This window comes from Papio anubis, chromosome 4 (assembly GCF_008728515.1).
Source record: "Papio anubis isolate 15944 chromosome 4, Panubis1.0, whole genome shotgun sequence".
Classification (NCBI taxonomy): Eukaryota; Metazoa; Chordata; class Mammalia; order Primates; family Cercopithecidae; genus Papio; species Papio anubis.
In genome coordinates this window covers 19249898-19268021 of record NC_044979.1, presented here as the reverse complement: position 1 = coordinate 19268021, position 18124 = coordinate 19249898, and the positions used below count along the sequence as shown (strand labels likewise).

The following is an 18124-nucleotide window of genomic DNA, read 5'->3' as shown; positions in this document are numbered from 1 at the left end:
TAGCTTTTACATTTAAAATCTAATAAAAATTAACAAATTACTTCAAATTACTCATTGAAGTAATTTGTTATTTTTTTTCTCTCTCTGAGGGTATTGCTGATGGCGGAAGTTAGCAATCATTCATTCACTCACTTAAATACTTGAGTACCTACTATGTGTACTGTGGTAGGTGGTGGGAATACAAATGTGGACCTGGGTTTCTGTTCCAGTGGTGGGAGTTTACATTGTAATGTGGGAGGCACACAGCCAAATATGAAAACAAATACTGTGATTTTAGGTAGTAATGAGTGTTATGACACAAAAGCATAGTTTGGTAATTCAGAGTGGGAATGGGGTGGGAGAGGGGGCCAAGGCCAAGGAGCTGCTCTGGCAGGGTTGTTGGAGAAAATTTTTATTTACTTTTTAAAATTCTTTCTTTTGGCCGGGTGCGGTGACTCAAGCCTGTAATCCCAGCACTTTGGGAGGCCAAGACGGGCGAATCACGAGTTCAGGAGATCGAGACCATCCTGGCTAACACAGATCAAGACCATCCTGGCTAACACGGTGAAACTCCGTCTCTACTAAAAAATACAAAAAAAACTAGCCGGGCGAGGTAGCGGGCGCCTGTAGCCCCAGCTACTCGGGAGGCTGAGGCAGGAGAATGGCGTAAACCTGGGTGGTGGCGGAGCTTGTAGTGAGCTGAGATCCGGCCACTGCACTCCAGCCTGGGCGACAGAGTGAGACTCTGTCTCAAAAAAAAAAAAAATTAAAATTAAATAAATAAATAAAATAAAATTCTTTCTTTTTTGAGACGGAGTCTTACTTTGTCTCCCAGGCTGGAGTACAGCGGTGCGATCTTGGCTCACTGCAACCTCCACCTCCCGGGCTCAAGTGATCTCCTACCTCAGCCTCCCGAGTAGCTGGGACTAGAGATATGCGCCACCACATCCAGCTAATTTTTGTATTTTCAGTAGAGACACGGTTTTACCGTGTTGTCCGGGCTGGTCTTGAATTCCTGACCTCAAGCGACCCACCCCTCCCAAAGTGCTGGGATTACAGGTGTGAGCCACTGCGCCTGGCTGAAAATTTTTATTTTATTTTTTATATGAGAACTCTTGTTTCCTAATGGAGAAAATTTTTGATGAAGTGACATTTGAAGAGATCCGAATGTGGAGAAGAAGGTAGTCATTTCTGAATGGGAATCAACTTGCCATTTTGTTCCTACGCAAAACTTGTGGTAGTTCTCTATTGTTTATACCTGTACTGAAAAATTTAAAATACTTACCCAGGGTACTTCTCCCTTGAATGAATAAATAGTGTAAGTTGTTTTTTCTTTTCCTTTTTTTTTTTTTTTTTTTGGAGACAGAATCTTGCTCTGTCACGCAGGGCTGAAGTGCAGTAGTGTCATTATAGCTCACTGGAGCCTGGAACTCTTGGCCTCACAGAGTGTTGGGATTGCAGGTGTGAGCCACCGTGCCTGGCTGGTTCCCTCATTTGACCAAACTGATTTGCTTATTGTCTCACTCCTTTCTTTCCCGCGCATGCTTCTCATTTTTGTTTACGCTCTTTTCCTCTGCTTGCAATATTCTTTCTCCTCACTAAAAATTTAAATCCTGTCTGGCTTACTATATGTGATTGCCTTACCCTGTAGCAGTTTAGCCTCTCAACCCCAGTATAACACCTGCTTTCTGTACTACTGAAAAAAAATGTGTTATTTATCTCATTTGTGTATATAGTTTCATTTTCTCTCTCTTTCCAGTTAGGTAGTACACCATAGTCTTTGTGTGACAAGACCTCTTGTTTTAACTTTTTCTAGTTTTCTTTGCACATCTAGGGTCAGAAATGGATACAAAAATATTTCCTACGTTCTTAAAAAAATTATAAAAAAGTAGAAAAATATCATGATTTATCTTTACTCTGGGAAAAATGGGTTTGGAGGTGGAACATACACAAGTGGAAAGAGGCAGTTAAGAAATTGGGAAGTTGTAGAAAACCAACAACGTTATATATGCACAATGTGCCCCATTTCTCTTCACCCTATACTCATGTCTAAGGTATAGTTGTTAACATGGAGGTCAGACTCTGTGTTCTTGTGTAATTTGTTACACGGTCTTCTGGAAAAATGCTTGAGCTGTAACTCTGGGGAGGAATATGTAAAACTTTCACCCTGGAAAACTTGAATAAAGAAAGCCTGTAGTGAATGTAGTCATATATCTGTATCATACTAGATGCTGCCACTTAGATTTCCTGTTATTCCTCAAAATCATCTTGTCCAGAGCAAGACATTTTTCCTCATAGAAAGTTTTCCCATTTGATTTAGTCAGTTCTCTTGGTGGCATCATTGTTTTCTCATGTTTGAAATGCTTGAAACCCTGAAAAGACTCCTTTTTCTTTCTTTCCACACTTAATTTCCATTTAGCTAATACCTGTAGGTTGAAAGTGATTGTGTTATTGAAAGAATATTGAGCTATATTAAAGACCTGTTGAGATTTTTACTCTGCCGCCATTAGCTTATGATCTTAGGCAGATGTTGATCTGAGTCTTGATTTCCCCATTTGTAAGAAGGTGTGATGGGATTCATTATTCTAGAGACACTTCACATTTTTTAAATGGTTTTGTTTGTTTGTTGGTTTGTGTGTGTGTGTGGGTTTTTTGTTTGTTTGTTTGTTTGTTTGTTTTTTAATTCTTCGGCAGTCTGATATACCTCTATCACCTGCTTTCTCTTTTCTGTTCTAATTTGACCCCAGTGGCTTTATTCCTAGGTTCTTGTAATATCTTCTCTTGCCCTTTGTCTCTTTCTTCTAGTCAATCTGTCTAGTGTTAATTGTTCTGAAACATGGATTTTATTGTGTCATATTTCTGCCTAAGTAGTCAAGTATTCTTTTCCTACAGAATAAATTCTGCATTTTTTTGACTCATTTTCAGACTCTTTCACAATCTAGTCAGAGGCTGTAAACTAGTGGCCTGTGGGCCAGTATAAATCCTACATCCTCTTTCCCCCCCATCATTTTCCTTTATCTTCTAGTAGAAATCATCTCGTTCCAGTTAAGTTGTTCCTCTTTATTTTCCTGATAGGAAATATTGTATTCTCCCTTGAAGCATTTGCTCTGGCTCTTTCCCTCTATTCTGTGTCTTCTGTGTAAATTATCTGCACTTGTCCTAGAAACTTCCTCATACACACTGATATTTAATAAAGATAGCCCTCTTTTGTGAATTCACTTGAAAATGGAAGCATTAGAAGTATGTAAAGTTATGAGCCAAGGAAATAAGTTCTTCACTGAACAAATAATTGAGCTGTAATATACTATTGTGTCATATTATATAACACAATATTGAGTACCTATTATGTGGTGAACAGTGTTATCTGATTGGGGTTGTTAGAATGATCAAGAAAGGCTGTGTTCCTCCCTCATTGAGCTTATATCCCATTGCAATCAATATGCAAAATAACTAGGTTGACAGCCTGCCTTCAGAGTGCTTTTATAAACATCTTACTTGATCTGAACAGCAATCCTGAAGTACTTGAGAAAACAGAAGTTCAGCTGGCACAGGCAGGATCACTTGAGGCCAGGAGTTACCAGCCTGGACAACACAGCAAGATTCCATCTCAACAAAAAAAATAATTAACTCGGTGTGGCATGCACATGTCGTCCTAGCTACTGAGGAGACTGAAGCAGGAAGATCACTTAAGTCTAGGAGTTCAAGGCCACAGTGAGCTATGGTCGTGCCAGTGCACTCTAGCTTGGAAGTTCAGAGTTTAAGTGAATTTCTCAGGATCAAATGGATAATACAAGGTGAAGGGAGGTGTTCTGATGTGGTCTAGTTCCCAGTCTCTTTTCTTTTCTTTTTTTTTTTTGGAGACCAGGGTCTCACTATTCCTAAAACGTTTGGTGGTGCCATCTGTTCACAACCTCCGCCTCCTGGGTTCAAGTGATTCTCCTGCTTTCAGCCTCTTGAGCAGCTGGGACTTTGTTTTGTGCCTACACACCCTTCTTTTGTATTTTTTTTTTTTTTGAGCCGAGGTCTGGCTCTGTCGCCCGGCTGGAGTGCGTGGCTGGATCTCCGGCTCTGCGAGCTCGCCTCCGGGTTGTATGCCGTTATCCTGCCTCAGCTCCCGGTAGCTGGGACTACCGAGCCGCCACCTCACCCGGCTAGTTTTTGTATTTTTAGTAGAGGCGGTTTCACACACGTGAAGTAGCCAGTATGGTCTCGTCATCCTGACCTCGTGATCCGCCCGACCGACCTCCCAAAGTGCTGGGATTACAGGCTTGAGCCACCGTTACTTGACCAATTTTTGTATTTTTAGTAGAGGTGGGACATGCTTTGTGCGGCTGGTCTCAAAGCTTCTGACCTCGGTGATCCTGAAATCCCAAAGTGCTGGGATTACAGACGTGAGCCACTGCGCCTGGCCTAGTCTGTCTTATTACTTAGACAATGTAGTTTTTAAGTACAAGAGAATAAAGCATAAAACATGAATGTTTCCAATTATACCTCACCCTCCTTCTCAGATCTAAACCTTGTCAACTATTTACTGTACATCTTTCACTCTCCTTTCTGTGCATTTACACAAGGTTATGTGTTTTAACGGATGGCGTTAAATTGTTTGAATTTTTTTTCACTTGTGTTGGAGAGGTTTCCGTATCAATTGTCTGCATTTTAAAAAATGCCTGAATAATATTTTGTAGTGTGGCTGTTCTCTTATCTTTTATATGCAGTGAGTATTAATAATAGTCTTTGTTTCTGTTTTTGGTGTACACTGTGGCAGTCAAATCCTTGTATGTACATCTTTGTAGACATTTGCAGCTATTGCTTTAATGTCTTGATTTCCATTGTGAATATAAATTCCTTGATTGTAGAAATTATATTCTCATGCTGTTCTGTAATTTTGTTCAGGATCTGGTTCATAGAACTGAACAAATGTTGAAACACATAACAAAGCAGGTGTATTTACAATTACGTGGAGCTATTACTATGCCAAATTCTATCGTTTATATATTAACATATTGCTACTATTAATTTACACTTAACAGTACACTCAAAATGTATAAATCAACCTTTTGATTTGCTCTACCATAATATTTCTATTCGTTAATTTTAATGTATAGTTTTCACATGCCTCTCAATTTTTTTTTCTCTAAAATTAAATTGGCTTCTTTTTTTTGGAGGAGGGGACAGGGTCTGGTCTCAGTCTGTCACCCAGGCTAGAGGGCAGTGACATGATCTTGGCTCTCTGCAACCTCTGCCTCCCAGGTTCAAGTGATTCTTCTGCGTCAGCCTCCCGAGTAGTTGGGATGCAGGCATGTCACCATGCCCAGCTAATTTTTATATTTTTGGTAGAGATGGGGTTTCACCATGTTTGCCAGGCTGGTCTCGAACTCCTGACCTCTAGTGATCTGCCTGCCTCAGGCTTCCGTAGTGCTGGGACTACAGGTGTGAGCCACCACCCCTGGCCTGGCTTCTTTGATTGTTCTAACTGTAATAATAATACATGCTCATTGCTTATAATTCAACTGGTACCAGAAAGTTCAAACAACCCTCATAGTAATACAGATTTGTAAATTCCAAAATACATATTTTATTACATCTTTCTTTGCCAGCTTCTCTTTTCTCCACTTGGTATATCAAGAACATCATTTTTAAAGACTAAATAGACACTGTGTAGCTGTTCCATAGCTGAATCAACCAAACCCCTGTTGAGAGGCTCTTAAAATGTTTCTTGTTTTCTAAAAAACATTGTTAAACTTTATTCTCCATTTATCTTTTTATAATTATTTCACTATTCCTTAGAAATAGAATTCCTTAGTCAAATTATCAGGTTTATTCAATAGTCCTGGTTTGTGCAAAACTTGGTCTCCTGGGAGGGATAAGTAAGAGAAACAGACAGTTTTTCTAACGAAGCTTAGAGTTTATTTGGGGAAATAACACTCACTTTTGGAATTTCAAAAGAAAAGTTAAAAATTCTTGACAATTTGGCTTTGTTACCTTGTTGGTAAAACAACAGTATAAAACGCTGTGGGGCTATAAGTTACCAGGATCAGGTATAGTTATTTGGTCAACATTTCATGGAGTAATAGATTCAGAATGGAGAAGACAAAATGCAGAGCTGAACTTAATTACAAATAAGCATTTTAAAAAAAATCTACAATCTAAGCATTTAGATGTAAAAATTAAAAACCAAGAATAAACTTGTGGAAGGAATTTAATTATGAAGTAAGCTACCTGATTTTTTTGTTTTTTGTTTTGAGATGGAGTTTCGCTCTTGTTGCCCAGGCTGGAGTGCAGTGGCGTGATCTCGGTTCACTGCAACCTCTGCCCCCTGGGTTCAAGCGATTATCCTGCCTCAGCCTCCCGAGTAGTTGGCATGCACCACCACGCCCGGCTAATTTTGTATTATTTTAGTAGAGATGAGGTTTCTCCATGTTGGGTCAGGCTGTTCTCGAACTCCTGATCTCAAGTGATCTGCCCGCCTCGGCCTCCCAAAGTGCTGGAATTACAGGCGTGAGCAACCACTCCCAGCAGCTGCTTGTTAAATTAAAAAATAGTTTAAGACCAGGTGTGGTGGCTCAGGCCTGTAATCCTAACACTTTGGGAGGCCGAGGTGGTTGAATCACCTGAGGTCAAGAGTTTGACCAGCCTGGTCAACATGGTGAAACACCATCTCTACTAAAAATACAAAAATTAGCTGGGTGTGGTGGTGCATGCCTGTAATCCCAGCTACTAGAGAGGCTGAGGCAGGAGAATCGCTTGAACCTGGGGGGCAGAGGTTGCAGTGAGCTGATATCACGCCACTGCACTCCAGCTTGGGCAACAGAGTGAGACTCCATCTCCAAAAAATTAGCCAGGTATGGTGACTGTGCCTGTTGGTCCCAGCTACTCAGGTGTCAGGTGGCTGAAGCGGAAGGATTGCTTGACCCTGGGAGGCAGGGTTGCAGTGAGCTGAGATCATGCCACTGTACTCCAGACTGGGGGACAGAGTGAGGCCCTGTCTCTAAAAAAGTAAAAATAAATAATACACACACACACACACACACACATATTTTGTGACAGAGTCTTACTCTGTTTCCCGGGCTGGAGTGCAGTGGCACGATCTCGGCTACTGCAAACCTCTGCCTCCTGGGTTCAAGTGATTCTTGTGCCTCATCCTCCTGAGTAGATGGGATTACAGGTGCCTGCCACCACGTCCAGCTATTTTTCTGTGTTTTTAGTAGAGACAGGGTTTCACCATGTTGCCCAGGCTGGTCTCGAACTTCTGACCTCAAGTGATCTGCCTGCCTTGGCCTCCCAAAGTGCTGGGGTTTCAGGAGTGAACCACTGCATCTGACCTTGTTTTAAATTTTAAATACTCCTCATGTGCGTAGCACAGTGCCAGAGCAGATGCTTAGTAGTCATCATGGTATGGACAGAGGAACATAGATGCCTAGTATTCTGAAAATCTGCCTTGGCTATACCTACTGTCCCACTAGGTCCCTGAAGAGATAACCACTGAAGATATTCCACATACAAAAAAGCCTTCTTTGTTACAATTAGGCCCTTGGTCCTAGGGCTTGTGGTGAGGCAGGCTAGACTATGACAAACCCTGCCTCTTGGAGGAAAAAAGAAGAGTAGCTCAAAACACTTAAGAAGGTAAGGAGTCCAAGCAAAGGAGATAATCCAAGGAGAGGCTAAGGAGAACCTCCCCTCCAGAAACTCAGATTAGTTTTGTCCTGTAATTCATCTTGAACACTCTGGCTTGTTAATAAGCCCCCCTGTGTCAAATGTTCTTCTTTGCCCTTTTTTCAGTTTGATTTGTTCAGCATAGGCACATAGTAGATAAAACAGAAGAATTCTTGCTCTATGGAAGTCACATTTTAGTGAGTCAATCTTACCCCTCTCATGAATCTTCCCCATGGCATGCCTTCCCCAAAAGGCTACTCTCACCAAGAAGTCCACTATAGTGGTAAAATTGTATGTTTTCTTGTGTTCATTTTGTTCTTGGTCTACATAGTTGCTTTTCTTCCTTTGGTTGGTTGTGTGATGTAACTTTAAAGATGTGGAGGCAGGGAGCCTAGAATTCTTGCAATAGAGACAGATGTTTAGGTTAAAAACAGTGAGGCAAAATTTATGTGTTACTTTTAAGTTTTTGTTGAATACAGATTGGAAATGTAGTTGATCAGGGAACTGATGAAAGTAAGATAAAGGAGATACAGAAGAAAGAAAGTAGACAGCTGCTTTGAATCTCTGCTGTGAGCTTTTTTAGATGTTGTGGGGAATGACTTACTGAAAAATATTGGAAGGTAAGTTAGTACTGAAATAACGGGAACTAGCATGGTAAAGTGGAAGCTATATTAGACTAGGAATCAGTCTAACGAGATTTTCTGATAAGCACCCTGAGCAAGTCATTCTTTCTGTGCAAAGAATGGGAATAAAACTAGATCAGTGAGTGGTTCTCAACACTGCACATTAAAAGTACCTGGAAGGCTTTTACAACTGAGTTAGTCTTTGGGAGGTAGGAATTGGGACTTTTTAAAAAGCTTCCATCAATATTATGTAAAAGTTCCCCAGGTCTAGTTTGAGAACTACAGTGGATCAAAAAGCCTTTCCAACTGTGACATCTTGCATTTTATGAAATAAAATTTAGCGTGTGAACAGCTATAGCTGTGGAAATAAAATAGTAAGGAAGTTGTTGGCATGATTGATGTTTAGAAATTGTTAATTTCAGAAACCTACTTCCTGGCATATCAAAGACAATGACAGCCTCCTTCTGCCGTTAGCTTCTTTCATTCCTATCATGTTTTCTGGAATTCTTTCTTAGGAATATTTAAGTTTTTCTGCATTTTCTTAATAATTGTTGTTTAATGAGCACCTTTTAAATTTGAATTTCTACACATTCATAGAAAGCTTTACTTTTTGTTTATTGTCACTGAAAAAACTCCTTAGCTTGTTAAACCAGACTAATGAATTGGAGGTAAGGATTGGAGCCTGGAAAAATCTCAGCATACTCAGTAACAGTACAGTACTTTAATACCACTAAGCATGATGAGGACTTTTATAACAGTGATGAGTCCTCATTATTTCCCAAAGGATAACTTTGAGGGCAGAATTTATACATTCCCATTCATTCCATTATGTAATTAAGAACCGAAGGTAATATAGTTTTACAGAAAAACATTTTCTGTTTGTTTTTACTTTTGAGACAGGGTCTAGCTCTGTCACCCAGGCTGGAATGCAGTGGCATGATCACAGCTTACTGCAGCTTTGACCTGCAGAGCTCAAGTGATCCCCCTGCCTCTGTCTCCTGAGGAGCTGGGAGTATAAGCATGGGCCACCATGCCTGGATAATTTTTTTTTTTTTTTTTTTTTTTACTTTTTGTAGAGATGGGGTCTTCTTATGTTACCCAGGCTGGTCTGGAACTCCTAGGCTCAAGCGATCCTCCCACCTTGGCCCCCCGAAGTGCTGGAATTACTGGCATTAGCCACTGTGGCCAGAAACATTGTTGGTTTTTTGTTGTTGTTGTTGTTGTTATTTTAATAGTCACAACATGTAAGAGTCCAAAGGAAGAAAAAAACTACCTGATGGTTGAATTCTTTCCTTAATATCCTAGTAAAAGGGTTGTCAAAACAGTGTTTGAACACCTCACTTATCTGGGAACTCACTAACTCTGAGGATGTTTGTTCTACCTTTGGAAGACTTTGATTATTGAAAATATTTTCCTGATCAGGTGCAGTTGCTCATGCCTGTAGTCCAGCACTGGGGGGCTGAAGTGGGAGGATCAGTCAAGCTCAGGAGTTTGAGACCAGCCTGGGCAAGATAGCACCCTTTGTCTCTATTTAAAAAAAAAAAAAATTAGCTGGAAATGGTGGCGGGTGACTGTAGTCCCAGGTACTTGTCAGGGAGGGGTGCTTAGGTGGGAGGATCGCTTGAGCTGGGAGGTGGAGGCTACAGTGAGCCATGATCATGCCACTGCACTCCAGCCTAGGTGACAAAGTGAGACTCTGTCTCAAAAAAAGAACAAGTATTCAGAGAGTTAAAAGTCTGACTCATAATAAAACAAATAATAATATTTGTTTATTTGGCCCCATAATAAAACAAATCTATTTCTGCTGCTTTATGAAAAATTCCTCAGTTGATTGAAGTTGGTTCAGTCTTATTTTTGTCTTCTCTATTTATTTCTGTTCCCTGGCTTTTTTGTATAGCCTGGTTTTGAGATACTTATGTCCAATTTTCTTTTTTTTTTTTTTTTTGAGACGGGGTCTCGCTCTGTCGCCCAGGCTGGAGTGCAGTGGCCGGATCTCAGCTCACTGCAAGCTCCACCTACCGGGTTTACGCCATTCTCCTGCCTCAGCCTCCCGAGTAGCTGGGACTACAGGCGCCCGCCACCTCGCCCGGCTAGTTTTTTGTATTTTTTTTAGTAGAGACGGGGTTTCACCGTGTTAGCCAGGATGGACTTATGTCTAATTTTCTCATATTCCTTTTGAAATGTGTTAGTACATAGAATGTGTTTTGGAGAGCAGTGGTTTGCTTTTAAAACCAGCCTTCAGTAGAGAATTCCTGCTTTGTTTATACTGTGTCCTCTTTGAGTTAGTTTTAGACAATATAAGTTTTTCTCAGTTGTGCCATACTGTAACCGTTACTCTTGACTACTTAAATTTTTAAATTGTCTGATTCTCTGCTCATACCTACTTATTTGTAAATTTATTGTCTTGGATATGTAACTATAGGACTTCATATTTGTTTCTTTTAAATTTTATCTGGTCTGTTAATACTTTTGAATCTTGATCTCGTGAATTAACTATGCTTTTTAGTTGGGATATTTTACAAAATTAATTATCATACTTTTTATACATATTTAGATTGTTGACAAGTTAAATAGGGAGACTCATTTTTAGATACTGTATACAAAGCTAAGACTCAGACCTGTGTGCCATACTCTGTTCCTGTTCCCTGTTACCATGAACTTCCCTGTGATTAACAGTGGCATATAAATAAATAAATACTTTAAAGATCTGCTTTCTAAATCTTCTGTACAACCTGGAACATTACTTTTTGCCTTTTCCTAAGATTCATTTGCTTCTCCCTCTTGAGATCCAGTTTAATTGTATCCTCTTCAGAAAGGTCTTCTCTGACCAGCTCATCCCAAGTAGCCCCCCATAGTAATGGGGAGCATTGCTATTTTATTACATCATCTAACTTTGTTCATAGACATGATTCTTGTTATTTGTTTCCCCTCAAATAGAATGTAAGCTCCATGAAGTCAGACTGTCTCTGTCACTTAACTCTATATCCCTAGCACCTAAGATAGTGCTTACCATAGTGGGACCTTAATAGTCAAAGGAAGGAGAATGACTTGTACTCCCTTTTTACCAACCCTCCAGAGATTTTGAGGTATTCCAAGGGTGGTCACGCCTCCAGTTGGAAAATCTCTGCCTTGCTTTGATCACCGATTAATCATAACTGTAATGATCTTGCATCTTGCCAATTTTTTCTCCTCATATTTTCCCCCAAAAAAGTTTCATGAAAGTTGCCTAGATACATGTAAAAATGGATAGATTTTTAGATATTTTGTCTCAGATACGAGAAAAGCCTCTGGTTTGGTAAATAACACCTAATTGGAGTTTCCAAGTAGAAGGACCCTAGGTTCAGTAAGAGTATTTATTTCCCTGATACATGTTTATTGTAAGTGGGGTTAAATGCTTGTTCTCTGTGCACTTATATTGGGTGTTATTAGTAAATCATCTCTTTACTAGTTTATTAGTCTTGTCCCCAGACAAGACTATCAGAGTCACCAGTCTGTTTTGTTTTGGGTTTTTTTTAATTTATTTTTTATTTTTAAAAATTGAGACAGGTCTTAGTGTGTTGCTCAGGCTGGTCTCAAACTCCTGGGCTCAAGCGATCCTCCTGCCTTGGCCTTCCAAAGTGCTGGGATTACAGGCATGAGCCACCATGCCCAGCCACCAGTCTGTTTTTTGAGGACTCCATCTTTATTTGAAAAATAAGATATTCTTCAAAGCACATTGACATCGCAATGATTCAATTTATATATTCTTCTAGTTTGGTTTAAAATTAACTATCTTTTTTGTGTTGTGGAGCTAAATGAACTATGTTGTGATATAGAAGCTAGAAGCTTTTCTCAGATTCTGAAAAGCTTTTCCATATCCATTTATTGTTAAGTACAAGTGATCCCTGTTCCCATCTGTTGGTAGACAGAATTGGTGCCATTTTCTTCTTCTGACACCACGTTTTTTATTTGTCTATGAAATTTTGTAATTTGGGAGCCCCTACATAAAAAAGCATCTGTATGACTTAATATGTATTCTGAAAAGAACTGTGGTTGTTGATGCATTTTTTTAAAAAAAGTGTTTTTTTGTTTCAATATTATGTCTTTTTTCCCTTCCAGAGAATGGATCTTGGAGAATGTCTGAAAGTCCATGACCTGGCTTTAAGAGCGGATTATGAAATTGCATCCAAAGAACAAGATTTTTTCTTTGAACTTGATGTATGTGATTTTGCTTTAATGGTTTGTTATCTTTTGCTGTAAAACATGTGGATTAATCTCTCTTAATAAGAAAAACTCTTAGCAGTTTATCCTCTGTGGTTATATGAAGGGTAAGACTCAAGTAAGATCATGTATTTTCTTGACAACTCTTTTAAAAATATGAGGTGAGACTGTATTTTAAGAAAATGTGTAAAAGTCATATGATTCATATATTCTTTTGAAAATTAAGCATATTCTTCCCAACAAAGTAGTAATGATTAAGGAAATATCAAGCAAATGTAAGCAACTAATTAATAGTGTATATAACGACATATCTTTAGTAATATAGTGAGTTTTTACATTCATAATTTATTTTTATATCTACTTATATATATACATGTATGTATAGTTGGCCCCCCATATCTGTCGTGGAATCTGTAGAAGGAACCAACTGGGGATTGTAAATATTTAGCAGAAGAAAGGGATTGTTGCATCTGTACTGAACATGTGCAGACATTTTGTTCTTGTTGTTATTCCCCAAACATTACAGTATAACTGTTTACATAGCATTTACATTGTGTTAGGTATTATAAGTAATCTGGAGGCAATTTAAAGTATATGAGAGGTTGTGTAATGGGAGATTATATGCAAGTATTACATAATTTTATATTAAAAAATGCACATTCATGGATTTTGGTATCCACTGGGTATCCTGGAACCAATCTCGCACAGATAGTGAGGGACATGTGTACAGGTGTTTGGGGGAATTTTTTTTTTTTTTTTTTTGAGTCAGAGTCTCGCTCTGTCGCCCAGGCTGGAGTGCAGTGGTGCGATCTTAGCTCACTGCAGGCTCCGCCTCCCGGGTTCGTGCCATTCTCCTGCCTCAGCCTCCCAAGTAGCTGGGACTACAGGTGCTCACCACCACGCCTGGCTAATTTTTTTGTGTTTTTAGTAGAGATGGGGTTTCACCTTGTTAGCCAGGATGGTCTCGGTCTCCTGACCTCGTGATCTGCCCACCTTGGCCTCCCAAAGTGCTGGATTACAGGCGTGAGCCACCGCATCCGGCCGTTTGGGGGATATCAAGGACGATGTTTATAATGAAAAACCAAGCAATGGAAGACACCATTTAGATATCTAAAAGAGCCTGAAATGTAACTTTATATTGTTGCTTTTACATGAAAATCGTTTGCATAAAAATAAACCTTTTTTGCATATAAAGCATAACAATCAGCATTACATAAAACATACTAATGTGCATAATCTTATATATTTTATTAGTGAAATAATAGATGTTTTAAATTTAGTTTTTAGGAGATAAACCAGTAAACAGGTCCTCCTGTCTTCTGAATATCCAACAATTTCTGCTAATGGAATTGAAATTGTTTTTGGAAATACAATTTACAACAAATTTTCCCTACTTTTTTGGTGGTTTTTGGCCTTGCGGAGTACTTTTATATTTATATTGTCTGATTTATCAATCTTTAACACATCTATAGCCGGGCGTGGTGGCTCCTACGCCTGTAATCCCAGCACTTTGGGAGGCCAAGGCAGGGGTGGATCACCTAAGGTCAGGAGTTTGAGACCAGCCTAGCCAACATGGTGAAACCCCATCTCTACTAAAAATACAAAAATTAGCTGGACATGGTGGTGGGTGCCTGTAATCCCAGCCACTTGGGAGGCTGAGGCAGGAGAATCACTTGAACCCGGGAGTCAGGTTGCAGTGAGCCTAGATGTGCCACTGTGCTCCACATTGGGGGACAGAGCAAGACTCCGTCTCAAAACACAAACAGAAAAACCAAATCTATTTCATTAATTCTAAAGGCTTTTCTTTTTCTGAGGTGCTAAGAATTCTCTCCCGTGGTTTCTTCTGGCATATTTTGGCTTCATTTTATAGACTTTTCGCGTTTATTCTGGTTTAAGGAATTGAGATATGGATCTAGTCACCTCCCAATGTGACATAGCTACTTAGTCACCCAACACTATTTGCTAATTAGTCCATCTTTTCTCTCAGTGCTTTGAGATGCCACCTTTATCTTTACATAAGGAAATTTGAATAGATTTCTGTTGTGATTTAAAAAGTAAATTTCAAATTAATTAACTCTTTTTGTGTTATCACAGATAAAAGCTTTTTTAAAAATGATCCTTATTGCTTTTCACATTGAAGAAATTCTTGGGTTATCCAGCTGTTTCTGGAATTCAGTGTGAGCTGAATAAATTTGTATTTTTAGTTAAACATTTGTATCTTGAATTAGTTATATTTCTGTACAGTAAGATTTGGAAGTCCAAACTTGAGAATGAATTCTTAAAGTTTACTTTTAAATGAACTATTAATTATACACATTAATATGTGCCTCACAAATATCGTTTATATAAATATTGAATTTTTATAGTGTAGATATTGCTAAAATTCTCAATGGTTTATTCTCTGAAAAAAGATAAGTTTTCCTAATGTGTGAGACTCTTGTCTCAAAAAAGAAAAAATTATAAAGCAGTTTGGAGAATTAAAAAAGGGTAAAAATGTCAGAAATGCTTATTGTTAGCATTTTGTATAGTTTTCCATTTTTTCCGTGTTTTTGTCCATTCAGATCTAGACTTGCAGCAGATTTTTCTGTCTTTATTTTACAAAATTGGGATCTTACTGCATAACATTTGTAATTTGCTTTTTATTTACAAATGAATCCTGAACATTTCTCCATATCCTCAAGTGATTTTTTTTGAGACACACTCTCATTCTGTCACCCAGGCTAGAATGCAGGGGTGCGATCTTGGCTCAGTGCAACCTCCACCTCCCAAGTGCAAGTGGTTCTCCCGCCTCAGCCTCCTGAGTAGCTGTGATTACAGGCGCACACCACCATGCCTGGCTAATTTTTGTATTTTTAGTAGAGACGGGGTTTCACCACGTTGGCTAGCGTGGTCTCAAACTCCTGACTTCAGGTGATCTACCTGCTTCGGCCTCCAAAGTGCTGGAATTACAGGCAAGATCCACCGCGCCCAGCTGCTGCTGCTTTTTTTTTAATGACCTCACTCTGTCACCCACACTGGAGTACAATGGCATCATCAGGGCTCACTGCAGCCTCAACCTCTTTGGGCCCAAGTGTTCCTTGTGCCTCAGCCTCCCGAGTAGCTGAGACTACAGGTGTGCACCACCCACCTGGCTAATTTTTGTATTCTAAGTAGAGGCAGGATTTCGCCAAGTTGGCCAGGCTGGCCTCAAGTGATCTGCCTGCCTTAGCCTCCTAAAGTGCTTGGATTACTGATGTGAGCCACCGTGCCCCACCATGGTAGCATTTTAAAAAGCAAAATGTGATTTTTGTATGAAGATATTTCTGAATAAAGTCGACTTTCTGACAGTAATTGTCTTCAATTAAACTTTGTAGGCCATGGATCATCTGCAGTCATTCATTGCAGATTGTGATCGTAGAACAGAAGTGGCCAAGAAAAGATTAGCAGAAACTCAAGAAGAGATTAGTGCTGAAGTAGCAGCAAAGGTAAGAATTTTAATCATTTCATTAGTACGAAGTATTGTTTCGACTCCTTTTAACTTTTTATTTTGAAATAATTAGATTTGCAAGAGATTGGAAAGACATATACGAAGAATTCTGTATACTCTCTTGTCTGCCCCAATGTTAACATGTTACACAATGTAGTACAATATCAAATAAGTTGACATTGGTCTAATCCTTATATTTGATTCAGATTTTGCCAGTTATGCATGCATTTATTTGTATATGCATGTCTGTTTGTATAGCTCTGTGCAGTTTTTTTGTTTTTGTTTTTGTTTGAGACAGAGTTTTGCTGTGTTGCCCAGGCTTGAGTGCAGTGTTGTAATCTTGGCTCGCTGCATTCTCCGCCTTCTGGGCTTAAGCAAGTCTCGTGCCTCAGCTTCCTGAATAAGTGGGATTACAGGCGTTCGTCACTATTCCTAGCTAATTTTTTTTATTTTTAGCAGAGACAGAGTTTCGCCATGTTGGCCAGGCTGATCTCAAACTTCTGGCCTCAAGTGATCTGCCCACCTTGACCTCCCAAAGTGCTGGGGTTATAGGCATGAGCCACTACGCCTGGCCAGCTCTCTGTAGTTTAATCACATGTGTAATTGCAACCACAATTAGGATGCTTAACTATAGCATTGCCACAAGGCTGCCTCATGTTACCCCTTTGATAGCTACATCCATCTTCACCCCTATCCAACATCTCTCACCTTGGCCATCACTAACCTATTCTCTGTCTCTGTAGTTATGTTATTTCATGGAGTGTTATATAAATGAAATCCTGTGTACTCTTTTGAGATTTGACCTTTTTCATTCCATATAACTTTCTTGAGATTCATTCAAGTTGTTTGTATCAGTTCATTCCTTTTTATTTCTCCATTGTACAGATATACTACAGTATTTTTATTTGCTTTTAAAAGCAAATGTTAAATGTCATATTTCACCTGTAAATTATAACCAGAGTAATACATACATAAAGTTAACAGTAATTTTTTAATGTTATCCAGTATATGTTTATTTTTCTTATATAGAGTTGATTTGTTATTAGGATCCAAACAAGGTCTTCGATATTGCATTTTGTTGATGACTTATTACAACATAATTAGATTCCAGTATGATCTAGTGTGTTTTATGAAAATGCAGAATGGGAGAAAAAGAGTTACCCAGGTGGAGTTTAGATGACAGTATTAAAATATGGTGTTCAGATATGTATATGCAAATGAAAATAGATTCCATCGTTTGAGAAAAGGGTTGCTTTTAGTCAGCCTTTTCTTAAAAGTTCTCTGAAGATGGGGACTGGAAAGACGGGCATCCTGAAGTACAAAGGATCTAGTATCTCATGGTTGGAAGAGATCTGTAAGTGAGCCTGAGTTGTATTGGTTGTATTGGTTATCCATCACTACAGAAATGCTGTATAACAAACCACCTCAAAGCTCAGTGACTTAAAACAGTAAGTATTTATTTAGCCCATGACTCTGCAGTCGATGATTTAGACTGAACTTGACTGAGTAGTTATTCTTGTTTTAGCTGGGCTTACTCACATGCCTTGCAGATCGCTGGAGGATGCAGAGCCATGCCCAGCAGGCTAGCCTGGCCGTGTTCTCATGGTGGTGGCAGAGGTGCAGAAGCATCAAGCCCCATCACACAGGCCTCTCCTTTGGTCATGTTTGCTACCATCTTAATAACCAAAACAAGTTCATGGCCAAATTCAGAGTCAGAGTACGATGGTACACAATTACATGGTCAAGGACATGGATACAGGGAAAAAGAGTTTTGGACAACAGTTTAGTTGTTCAGTAATGTATTTAAAGGAAAATACCATTTGGTAGAGAGGAAGGGTAGTAATAATAGAATTAGGACTCTCGCTGAGGGAAGAAATATCTTGGGTTGAAGGATATTTGAGAAGTAAAGATTATTAATTAAACCAGTAAACTGGTTTGTTGGGACAGGAAACTCATACCAAACTAAAACCTTCGGCCGGGTGCAGTGGCTAACACCTGTAATACCAGCACTTTGTGAGGCCAAGGTGGGTGAACTACTTAAGGTCATGAGTTTGAGACCAGCCTGGCCAACATGGTGAAACCTTTCTCTACAAAAACTGCAAAATTAGCAGGCATGGTGGTGCATGCCTGTAATCTCAGCTATGGGGGAGGCTGAGACAGGAGAATCGGTTGAACTCAGGAGGCGCAGAGGTTGTAGTGAACT

General features: G+C 39.4%; 1 protein-coding gene across 9 annotated transcripts in view; it reads left to right on the top strand.

Moving 5' to 3' along the window:
- LOC101015671 (putative RNA-binding protein Luc7-like 2) overlaps positions 1-18124 on the top strand; it is a 67419-nt gene that overhangs the window by 28355 nt on the left and 20940 nt on the right. For all 9 annotated transcript variants that reach the window (XM_021936326.2, XM_017957220.3, XM_017957219.3 and 6 more), the window contains 2 exons: positions 12354-12452; positions 15809-15919. In XM_021936326.2, coding sequence (XP_021792018.1) covers positions 12354-12452; positions 15809-15919 — 210 coding nt within the window. The remainder of the gene's footprint in view (positions 1-12353; positions 12453-15808; positions 15920-18124) is intronic.